The 11,024-nt window shown below is 52.1% G+C and overlaps 1 protein-coding gene and 1 long non-coding RNA gene across 4 annotated transcripts in view; one reads left to right on the top strand and one right to left on the bottom strand.

Moving 5' to 3' along the window:
- Positions 1-873: 873 nt before the first annotated feature.
- Positions 874-11,024, top strand: part of WWP1 (WW domain containing E3 ubiquitin protein ligase 1) — a 21,896-nt gene continuing 11,745 nt past the window's right edge. The window contains exons 1-8 of one of the 3 annotated variants that reach the window (XM_023520841.1): positions 874-1,165; positions 2,480-2,534; positions 2,622-2,706; positions 2,837-2,965; positions 5,299-5,374; positions 5,481-5,552; positions 7,339-7,427; positions 10,407-10,566. In XM_023520841.1, coding sequence (XP_023376609.1) covers positions 1,073-1,165; positions 2,480-2,534; positions 2,622-2,706; positions 2,837-2,965; positions 5,299-5,374; positions 5,481-5,552; positions 7,339-7,427; positions 10,407-10,566 — 759 coding nt within the window. In that variant the 5' untranslated portion in view covers positions 874-1,072. The remainder of the gene's footprint in view (positions 1,166-2,479; positions 2,535-2,621; positions 2,707-2,836; positions 2,966-5,298; positions 5,375-5,480; positions 5,553-7,338; positions 7,428-10,406; positions 10,567-11,024) is intronic. The other 2 variants (XM_023520840.1, XM_023520842.1) reach the window with 2 other exon arrangements.
- The window catches only part of LOC111729774, a 14,797-nt gene continuing 9,543 nt past the window's right edge, over positions 5,771-11,024 (bottom strand). Inside the window, exons 2-3 of the long non-coding RNA XR_002776383.1 lie at positions 7,098-7,220; positions 5,771-6,284 (exon numbers count right to left, since the gene is read on the bottom strand). This is a non-coding gene — a long non-coding RNA (uncharacterized LOC111729774). The remainder of the gene's footprint in view (positions 6,285-7,097; positions 7,221-11,024) is intronic.

Raw genomic sequence — 11,024 nt, 5'->3', positions numbered from 1 at the left:
GATCCGAACTGTGCTGTTCCTGAGATGTAGTGACAGGTCTTAGAATGCTTCCGAGTTATCCACAGATGCCATGACTAAAACTGCTACGTGATGGCTAAAGTTACAGAGGGCTTTAAATGAATAGATGTTCAGTGTGCGACCTAAGCGAAGTCCACGCCTCAGGCCGCCGTGTAAGGCCGTCCCCACACTGGCGTCCTCTCTCTGTTTCCTCGTCTCGTGACTGTGCGTGCGGCTCTGATAGTTGAGCCACCGATTCGCGTTGTCCCCGGACACTCTGCCTGTCCCTGGGATTTTCTCCTTATTGTCTTTGCCACTCAGAAGATCTGTCCTTCCAGGTGGGACTTAAAGTCCACCAATACAAAATGCGTTCCAAGTCCAGAAAATTCAAGGCAAGAAATGTTATTTGTGTGCGATTGGTGGCTGACAGGATTCTGAGAGCGTCACATAAATTAATGACCAAACTTGGTTTGAGGGGACCCGATGCCCGGGGGCCGGGGTTTTCTGGTTGGTAGAGACGTAGGGAAGGGCGTTGAGTTCTTAGGGACAGGGGGAAGCAGGACACACCTGGGGCCAGTTGGCAGTTGGTTTGGCTCTGAAGGGAACGCGGGGCGAGGGGCCGTGGCGGGGAAGCTGTGCGGGGGGTGGCGCGCCTCGGTCCGCGCCTCAGTCCGCGGCAGCACAGTAGCGGGAAGGTGGGAGAGGTGACCGTCTGAACGTGGCAGGACCGTGCGGGCCGGTCGCTGGTGGGGAGCGAGCATTCAGTCGGAGCTTACGACGGGGTCAGGGCGTGAGGCTGGCACGCCGCCTGCACGGTGGCGCAGTGGCCGTGTTTAGCTGGAGCCTACAGCGAGTCCCACGCTCATCAGTTTTCTGAAGAACGTCATTTACGTTTTTGGAGTTATTCGATCATGTCTTGGACTTGATTTTTAAACTGTTTGCTTGAAGTGTTTCCTGAGAGTGCTGTTTTTGTCGTCTGTCTCCTCGCGGTAGCTGGGAAAGGAGGGTCGACGACCGCGGGCGTGTGTACTACGTGGACCACAACACGAGGACCACCACGTGGCAGCGGCCCACCATGGAGTCCGTGCGCAACTTCGAGCAGTGGCAGTCGCAGCGGAACCAGCTGCAGGGGGCCATGCAGCAGTTCAACCAGCGGTACCTCTACTCGGTAAGGCGCGGGGGCCGCCGCCCGCTCACACGGGGTATTTTTAAGTTCCTCTGCAGTAAATAATCAGCGTTTCTGATCCCCATAAGCACTTCAAGTTTTGTTTTTGTTTTTTTCTAATTCTAGTACTAACATAACCTATACTCAGTGTTTTGTCCTTGCTGGTGGTTTCATGGTTGCATTTTCCTAATAAAATACCATGCCTGCCCATCCCCAGTCTTCTGCCTTTAATGGTAAGGGTCCTGTTGGCTTTCAGTGAGACCAGGCCCCCCGACCTCCCCATCGGCCAGCCTTGGCCTTTCTGGCCTTGCGAACACTCTTGAAGTCTGAGCAGTCGGTGGTTTATTTACTGCCATAAGCAAACATCCACAAGAAGAGAGGGGGGAAAAGCCCAGCACCTTTATTAAATGGGTTCAATCACAGGAAATAGCAAAAATGTATATTTTAAGTACTGGGCACCTTTAGATGGTGTTTTGAGGCAACTTAAACCCAAAATGTAGTAGACAGGCTCCGCAGTGCCATCGAGGCCCAGGCTCGCTCTGCCCTGGACTTCTGCCCACACCTCACTGGGCACAGTGGTCATGCCACCAGCCCAGCCTCCCAGGAGGCCAGGGTGGGGTGCCCTTAGCCGGATGCGCTGCTGCGGCCGACGGAACGGGCTTGGCTGTCCAAGGAGTGGGGCCTGGACAGCGAGGATGGTTAACACTGCCGGCCACTGCCGTGATGGCATCAGGATGCTTGTACTTCCTCATTAGGAAACTATTTTTCAGTGAATGATTTTCACACATTATTGATGGTAGAATGTTTACATTTTCTTCAGAATATATTTCTGGGTTGTAATGATAATGTGTAAGCATAGATGTTTTTAGGTATGAATATATAAAAGACAATATCAAGATAAAAAGTTTACTTGTATAATGAGGATACTGGAGTTTAATGTTGGCTTTATTATGCATTTGTTTTCAAAGCTGTGATAATTTTTATATTAAGTAATATATCGCCTCATTTAATCACTACAATTTTCTGTATTCTCATCCCTCGCCTCATCTCGTGCCTTTAGATTATTATGGAGGAGCTAAGAGATTCAACTATTGATGGTCAATATAGTATTTCTGAATCGTTTTAGAAAAACCGATGGTCAGTTGATCGACTCTTAACTAATGGCATTTTTAGGACTTAGTGTCTTGAAATGACTATATTCACATTCCTTCCTTTGTTTTTCAGAAAATTATATATGTGATTCTGCCAAGCGTCTCTCTCTGTTTCTATATTAAGATAACGTGATGTTATTTCTCCCCCAACCCTTTCTCCAATCAGGCTTCAATGTTAGCTGCAGAAAATGACCCATACGGACCTTTGCCACCAGGCTGGGGTAAGCAGACGTGTAGTTGGTAAAAATATCTGAAAGGTCTGTATAGCAAATGTTACTCATTATTAAATGCTATTCTCTGTTTTTTAGAAAAAAGAGTAGATTCAACAGACAGAGTTTACTTCGTGAATCATAACACAAAAACGACCCAGTGGGAAGATCCGAGAACTCAGGGGTACGTACGTGGTACAGCCCCGCTCACCTCTCCCTGCCTAAGTGTGTTTGTCAGGAGAATCAAGTCAAGCGCGGTTCGCATGGCCTCGTGCCTGGAGCATTCACCCTGTGATCCCCACTTCGCTTTCCAGCTTGCAGAACGAGGAGCCCCTTCCGGAAGGCTGGGAGATCCGGTACACGCGGGAGGGCGTCAGGTACTTCGTCGACCACAACACGCGAACAACCACGTTCAAGGACCCTCGCAACGGCAAGTCCTCTGTGTAAGTGGGAGCCCGAGTGCTGCGTGCCGTTTCACTAGGGTGTCAAGTTCAGCTGCTCATTTAGCCTCACCTGGTCCTTTTGGATCGAGAGAACCTACCCAGGGACGACCCCGGCCTCCCTGTCTTCGCTCTGCTTCGGTACAGGGCGGGTTAGTGCCGCGCAGTTCCCTGATCAGAGCCGCAAACATTTACGTAGTGATTGCAGCGTGCGGAGGATTGTTCTGAGCACTTGCCAGATGTTAGCTCGTTCTGTCTCCCAGCGGCCCCTTGAGGGAGATGCTGTTATTTCCCCTGAGGCTTAGGGAGCAAAACTAACTTGGGAAAAAATCCTATAGCAAGGCGTGGGGCTAGCGTCCAACCAAGGCGAGCTGCCCTCGGTCCCCTTTCACAGTCCCAGCGACGGCCATCCTTCCTGCGTCGTTGGCTTCTCTTTCTCTACTTAATTATTCTCCTCAGCTACTGTTCCTTCTAGGTGAAAAATAAAACCTACAACTCTTCACCTTACAAACCCATTTAGTAAAAACTTGCTTTTATGGCTGCCCTTTCCAGGAAAACTCCCTGAGAGGGCTGACCCCACGTTGCCGCTTCCGATTTCTCTCCCAGCCCGAGCCCTGAGCTCCCACGCGGCTGATGCAGTGTGGCTTGTGTCTCATCTCGGGGCCTCGTGGGGAGCGTGTGACACAGCACCTCTCCCTCGTTCGGAGTGCGGCAGGGGCTAACCCGGCGGGGTCGCCTCGGCCCCCGGTCTCACTGCTTCGTCTGCTCTGCTCTCCCTTCAGAGCGCCGTCCTCGGCCGCCTGTCCCCGGTCTCCTGGTGACTCTTACCTCTGCCACGCGTTCCAAACGCCGCTGTGCCGAGGGCTCTCCCTGTCCATCTCCAGCTCGCATTTCTCACTGAAACTGCTTCATGTGGTCAGCTGCTCCCCTGATTCCTGGTCACTCCCGTGAACCCGTTCTGCCCGGGCTGTGTCTGCCGTAGCTGACGGCAACTCTGCTGTCAGGCGTGCCTGGGCCGGAGCTCTCAGATCACCCCGACGCCCCGTGCCACCTCCCACCGTTAACTCGTGAAGAACTGTGCTCGCCCGCGCCAGAGCGTGCGCAGGGACCGCGCGGCCTCAGCCCCCGAGTGCTGTCCACCCCCACCTCACAGGACGACACTCTTGTAGCAGCGAGACTGACTTTAAAATCTGAGTAAAAAGTTATTCAAGTTACTCCTTTGCACGGAGCCCTCGGTGGTCTCCATCTCAATCGGATGGGAAGCCAGGTCCGAACCGGGCTGACGGCACTGACCTGTTAGCTCGCCAGCCTCGTCTCTGCTCTGGGGTCCGTCGTTCACTGCGCTCCAGTGTCGTGGCCACCCAGCTGCTCGACGCAGCCCCCGCCGCCGGGTCTCGGAGGCGCTCCGCACGCTTCCCCAGATGCTACGCCGCTCAGGCCCTCCCCTTGCTCAGACGCTGCCACGTCCGTGCAGCCCGCTCTGCTCACCTTTCAGGAGCGCAGACCTCCCCCCCCGCCTGTCCCACTCCCGTGCTTCCCACACTGCCGGCCCTCCCAGGGCGGGGGGGGGCAGGAGTGCCGGGACGTTACCCCTTCTGGAAAGACGCCTCAGGTGTACTTATTCCTCCACTGGTGCTTAAACGCCACAGAAACGGGCCTTTCCTCCTGTTTCCTCCCAACGCCCTCGCTGTCCAGGAGCGCGCCGGGTGCGTCCCGTGCGTCCCACGATCATGCGCCGAATGAATTCACTAGCACCCGACAGCGCGAGAACGCGCCCCTCCCTGCCAGGTGTCCCCTAAGATGCTGAACGTTGCTTGTGCTCGTCTCTGGGGCCATCTTCGTGGCATTGAGCTGTCTTTGTAAAGCCACCTGCATGCCCCCCGCCCTGCCCTCCCTCACTGACAGCTGAGCTGTGTGACCTGGATGCCACCTCTGCCTGGGGATCTGATTTTGCTTTGCTTACTGTCTCCAGCAGCATGTTTGTTTCAGCTTAGGTTTAAGACGCGGTAGAATTTTCTTCCATGTCTCTTCTATCTAAAGCCTCTGTCCTCAGGTCTGAGGACTGTCCCAGGTTTTCTTTGAAGCAGTCAGTGGTGGACTTTGTTTCTCCCGACTGACGCTTTACACAAGCCCCATCCGTAACTGTTCGCTCTGCGCTGGGGCGTCGTGCGTCCTCACTGCTCCGGCCTCTGTCGGCCCGCCAAGCGCACCTTCACGTCTGTCCCAGCGCGTAGCTGTCCTGTCATCGGCAGGACCAGCACGCTCCAGGTCCGTGCCGAGTGTCTGGCACCCAGCGTTCCCTGCATTAACATGTGCTTTGTTCTTTTTCTTTCTAGAACTAAAGGTGGGCCACAGATTGCTTACGAACGCAGCTTTAGGTGGAAACTCGCTCACTTCCGTTACTTGTGCCAGGTACTACAGTGGTAAATAGACCTTACGTTACAGTCATTGAGTTTTGTCTTTACACGGCGCGTCTGCCACGGCCGGCGTGACACCGCGGTGTTATTTCTGTCCTTAGTCCAATGCACTACCCAGTCACGTAAAGATCAACGTGTCCCGGCAGACGTTGTTTGAAGACTCCTTCCAGCAGGTAAGGGTGACGCTGTCGGAAGACCACAGCACAGCTCGTGTCCTCGTCAGCGAGAGTGAGGGCCGCAGAGGCTTCACGCCGCTCAGTGCAGCTGCCAGTGCCGGCCGCTCACTGCGTGCCAGCGTAACGAGAGCCATCGCCAAGCCCGTGCCCTGGCATGAGCGCCACGTGCTCACACTGGCAGCCTCATTCCGTTTAATCCGGCCCCACAGCACCCCTTTGAGACGGCTCCTGTCACCGTCTCCGCCTCTCAGGCACAGGTGCTGGGTCTGGCAGAGTCCGCGTGAACGAGTCTCCTGAAAGGGAGCTCAGCAGCTTCTGGACAAACACACATTTTGACACTTACTTTCCTAAGACTTTATTAACTCAAACAAGCCTCGATAGTAGCACCAAACTCAAGTCAAGCTGTGTTGGTGCTGCGACCATTTACGTAGGCCCTTAGGAGCCCTGCGTCAAGTGCCCGCTCCTGCAGGCTGGTGACGCATCTGAGCATTCTGCTTAGGGTGGCAGGCCCTGCTCACGCCCTCGAGTCCCATTCTGGCCGTGTGTGGTCCTTGGCCCCTTTTGGTAAACTTGCTGCTGCTCAACACATTTTGTCCGTCTCCCGATGAGAAGGTGAGCTCCATGGGCCAGCACCTGGTGAAGCCCTGTCCGGGGCAGCTGCTCAGCCAGCGCTCGGGGAACGAGACAGATGTGACTCCGTGACTGCCCGCCTGAGTCATGTGCAAAATACTGAAAGATAAGCCACCAAAATAACGTCACCTTTTGTGGGGAGGTGGAGGGCTGCTCACGTCAGTCTCCTCCATCCCCTGCAAAATGGTGCAGTGACGAGCCGGAATGCCCTTTGCACACGTACAGAGCATGGGGACTTCAGGCGACAGGCCAGACAGGGACAGCGGCCCTCTGAAGCCAGAGACGCTCCCACCCTAGCTGCATTCTGCCAGCTGTCGGCTTTTGAACAAGACACTTCATACAGCTGTTACCAAATCATTTTTGTTTGAATTAATAAACTCTTAGCCACAGATATAAGTGTCAAATGGATCAGCCTCGGGCCCGGCTCTGTGCGAGCCTTGTTTCAGTGAGTGTGCATCGCAGCTCACAGTGGCCTGGCCTGGCCGCGCTCTGCCTCGGGCTCCAGCGCGGTCTGCTGTGCAGGACGGCCCACTGCCCGTGTGGCCGGCTGTCGCGGGCGGGGCCCGATCCACGTGCCAGCCTCGGCCCGCGTCCTGGCATGAGTGTGGCAGGAGGAATTCATTTTTATCCGAAACTAAAGCCTATTTACTAGTAACCTTAACATAAGCCATTGAGGATCATGAAAGCTTGGCCGTACGTATTGCTTTAAGATACACTATCTTACGTATAAATTCATTGTCTCGTAAATAATTCCTTGCTATAGCTGAGTCCGTTCCCTCCTGAGAAATGGGATGAGTGCCCTAAGCAGGACCCAGAGCAAGGTCTTTTGCTTCTCGGAAAAAGTTAAAAGTCTCTTTTTTGTAAGATTTTGGCAGCATTTGGGGAATGATGGGGAAGGGAATATTTTCTAACCTTACAGCTTTCCGTGTCCAACTTCCTCCGCTGCCACTGTTCAGCACACGCGGCGGGGGAGAGGTGAGGCGGAGGCGTGTGGACAAATCAGTTGATCTTAAGAGTTTTTAAAGGCGTTGTCATCTGAAATAAGAAAATGTGTAATTTTGAAAATACCAATGAAATTTAAATTGAATTGTTTTTGGAAGAAACTTGTGCTGCATATGAGTGTTTAAATATCCATGTTTTTGTTTTTAATTAGATTATGGCATTAAAACCCTATGACTTGAGGAGGCGATTATATGTAATATTTAGAGGAGAAGAAGGACTTGATTATGGTGGTTTAGCAAGGTAAAATGAAAACGCATCTGCTTTTAAATAGTGTCTCTCCATTGTATGCAATGGATGTATTCTTGAAAAGATATATTTTTAATAGGAATCTAGAATTATTTTTAAGAACAAAAATTAAAAGTCACAGTTCTAGAGGTAACCATTATTACTTTCTTGGTTATCCTGTACATTTTCTCTGCACATATATAAATTTGTATATATGTGTGATATAGTACGAGTTTGCTGTGTTTTTTAAACAACTGATCATACAGTGTGCACAATATAGCAACTCGATGTTGTCATTTTGTGTATCGTGGACATCTTTCCGCGTCAGAGAGAGCGAAATGCTTTATTTAATGGCCGTACAGCACTCCATTATACGGAGATATAATCAATGGATCAGCATGTGTAAAGTTGTTTCTTATTTTTTGCTGTTATAACAGTGTCTGTTGGTTTTATGTTTGTGTGTAATCCGGTTTGAGTCCTTTGGAGAATAAAGTTTTCCACACTCACTAAATATATTGTTAATAGTAGACTCTTGTGAAGCAATAAGTGGGAAACCCTTTTAATGCTTTTTTCAATTGCTTTGTCCAAACCTAATTTGACAATAATTTGTTTTTTTAGCAAAATACTTTCATTAAATCTTTCCAAAGAACTAAACTTGCTTTTCATAGAGTGTGAACTCTATGAAGTATGAACTCATATTTCACAGGTGCGCAGAATTATGAAATCACAATTTTAGTACAACTGGCAGAAAGGGATGTGGGACTAGGCACGGCTGGTGAGCGTGTGTGTGGTGCCATCAGGGTTGGGGTTACGTTAGCATACTGTCTGTCTCATCGGGAACGTTATTAAGAAGCTTTTTTTCAGAAAAGAAACAGTGCCTACCACAGTAAGTGTTCATGTCACATCTACTGTGATTTCTCAGTTTCAGAAAGAAATGTTCAGACATTAAAAATAAAGGTATGTCTTAGAAATGAAATGTGGCGTTATTTTCAGTGTCTGACTTTAAAACCTTCACATTCTTGTCTGAACCCTTATTTACCTCACCTGTTTTGGTTTGGTTTTATAGTTTGACAGTTTTAATGCATATAGTCTGCTCCTTCCGACCTGATTTTCTTACTCCCAAAGTCCTTTGATTCGTGTGTTGGTTTCGGCGTGCTCAGGAGTTCACGAGGGCGGTACACATGTCCCTGCAGCTTCGCACGTTTACGGTTGTGTTTTCCGCTGCTTTTGTCCACACACAGCGACCTGCCGGGACGTGGGTGTCTTGCACAGCACTCTGCTGTCCCCAGCCGCGGGTGCCAGTGCCCTGCCGTGGAGCCCGGTCCACACAGCCCTTTCCTGAAGTTCATTAATTTCATCGTTGATTGTTTTATATATTTTCAAGGAACGTATTGAGATCTTCCTTGATTTAGGGAACCTTTTCTTCAATTACGTCTTCGAATACTTTTCTGTTGCATTTGTCCTGTTTTTCTTCGGAACGTCGGTCATGGGTGGAATGTCCTTCGTCATTCTTCATGTCTGTCCTCTTTTCTGATCTTCATCTCTGTGCTTTTCCATGTTTTGGTTTTTCTCAGACCTGTCCTCATGTCACTGTTGGCAGTGCCGCCCTGACTTTCGCTGCTTCTAGTGAGATTTTTCGTTAGTGGTTTCGCTCTGTTTTCTTCTAGGCTCTGCTAGCTCATCTGTTGTCTCATAATTTTTCAGCCTCTGTGTCCCTTTGGTTTATTGAGAGTGTGGAGGAGCCCCTTGCTAGTTGGAATGTTCCCTCTTCCTCTGCTGTGTCAGGTGCAGGTGCGGTGGCGTGGGACAGCGGTCCTCTCCGGAATGGGCTCAGTCCTCCGGGCTGCTGTTGGCTCGCGGTGGTCCGCAGCAACTGGCAGCGCGATTTCCCGATTCCGTGTCTGAGCACGTTGTCACCGTGTCTGTTCCGTCCTCTTCCCCGGACTCGTCCCACTCCCTGTCTGAGTGGGAGGTCGGCTTGGCTCAGCTGCTCCGCTGGGACCGGATCCAGGCCTGGGGCCTGGAGCTTGTCATTTCTCAGTTCCTGTTGTTTGAGTTCTCCCCTCTCTGCCCGTCAGGCATCTCCGAGGTCGCCTTGTAAAATTACTCGACAACATTAATCACTGGATTCTGCTTGAGAAGCAAGATTTCTGGCTTTTTAAAATCACCTGGTCTGCATTCCCACTTTCTCACGTGGTCTCAAGTGGCCGAATCGGTGGCCACCTCTCTCAGGGGAGTGCACACCCCTCACCCCGTGCCAGCCCGCCCTGTCGTCTCAGGATGACAGCTGCGTGCCCAGAAATGATTTTTCTTTGAAACTGACACTAAGTTTTCGGGACGCAGTGAGGAACGGGGCGGGGCTAGGTAGGGACCGCGTGGCCGCGTGGAAGGGAGTGCAGTGCTCCCAGTGCGGGGGACCCCCGGGGCGAGCGCTGGCCGTGTGCGGTGACGTCCGTTACTGACGTTGCCTCCAGTCGGATTTCATGTGTTGGACTTTTAGAAATGAGGCGAAGTAGGTGGTGAGGCCTTAGAGAATGTGTATTCCATTTAAAGATTTTACTTTTAAAAATTTACTTCCATTTTTAATGCATTGGCATAAAATCGAAACAGTTCCACGGTGGCAGTGCGCGAATGTCAGTGTCCCAGGCAGGTGCTCACTACCGCCCACTGCGCATCGGTCCTGCAAGGCCTGCGAGAGTGAAGGACACAAAACTGTGTGACGACGGGGCTTTTGCTTCTGAGGAGCTTGCAGTCTGGTGGGTGGGGCAGGTCATCTGCAGAAAGATGGCTGCACGGGGTGGATTGAAAACGTGGGACCTACACAGGCCACCGTGGCGGTGAGCAGGGACACCCGACAGTGTGCAGAGAAGTCAGCGTGTCGCACGTAGGGACACCGACTTGACGTTTGGCAGTGCAGGAGCTGGCAGGTCACTGTGTATGTTAAGCTCCCGTCCGGGTGAGTGCTGGGCATAATCTCGGCTCATTTCCTTCTAGAGAATGGTTTTTCTTGCTCTCGCACGAAGTCCTGAACCCCATGTACTGCTTGTTCGAGTACGCGGGCAAGAACAACTACTGCCTGCAGATCAACCCCGCGTCCACCATCAACCCCGACCACCTCGCCTACTTCTGCTTCATCGGCCGCTTCATCGCCATGGTGAGCCCTGACTCTCGTTACTCGTTCATTCGCTGAAACTTTATTTCCAGTGTCCTCTCAGGATTTTCTAAAAGCAGCAGGCGTTGTCGTTGGTCACGTCTACTCATGGTCACGCGGGCACCGTGTAGCACTGTGCTCCGGGCCGAGGGGGCGGGGCGGGGGGAGGGCAGGCTGAGCAGTGGCCTGGCTGGCGCAGTGCGGGCGCGTGGCTGTGGCTGTGGCTGTGGCTGTGGCTGCGGCAGCAGCTGGCCGGTCACATACGGGGCATGAGCGGGTCGAAGGTGCGGACAAGTATGTGACGAGGGAAGACGGCTAGGTGAGGCTGTGCTGTCGTTTAAGGGACACGGGTGGCCGGACGAGAACTCGAAGGACGTTCGTAAGTCAGGGAGGGCACACGGTGAACGAGAATGGTTCCCAGAAGACAGGGAGAGGGAGGCGCACGCTGGGAAGGACGGACG

Source organism: Pteropus vampyrus, unplaced genomic scaffold (assembly GCF_000151845.1).
Source record: "Pteropus vampyrus isolate Shadow unplaced genomic scaffold, Pvam_2.0 Scaffold280, whole genome shotgun sequence".
NCBI classification, from domain to species: domain Eukaryota; kingdom Metazoa; phylum Chordata; class Mammalia; order Chiroptera; family Pteropodidae; genus Pteropus; species Pteropus vampyrus.
The sequence above is the reverse complement of the archived record's forward strand: the minus strand, read 5'-3'. Positions and strand labels throughout refer to the sequence as shown.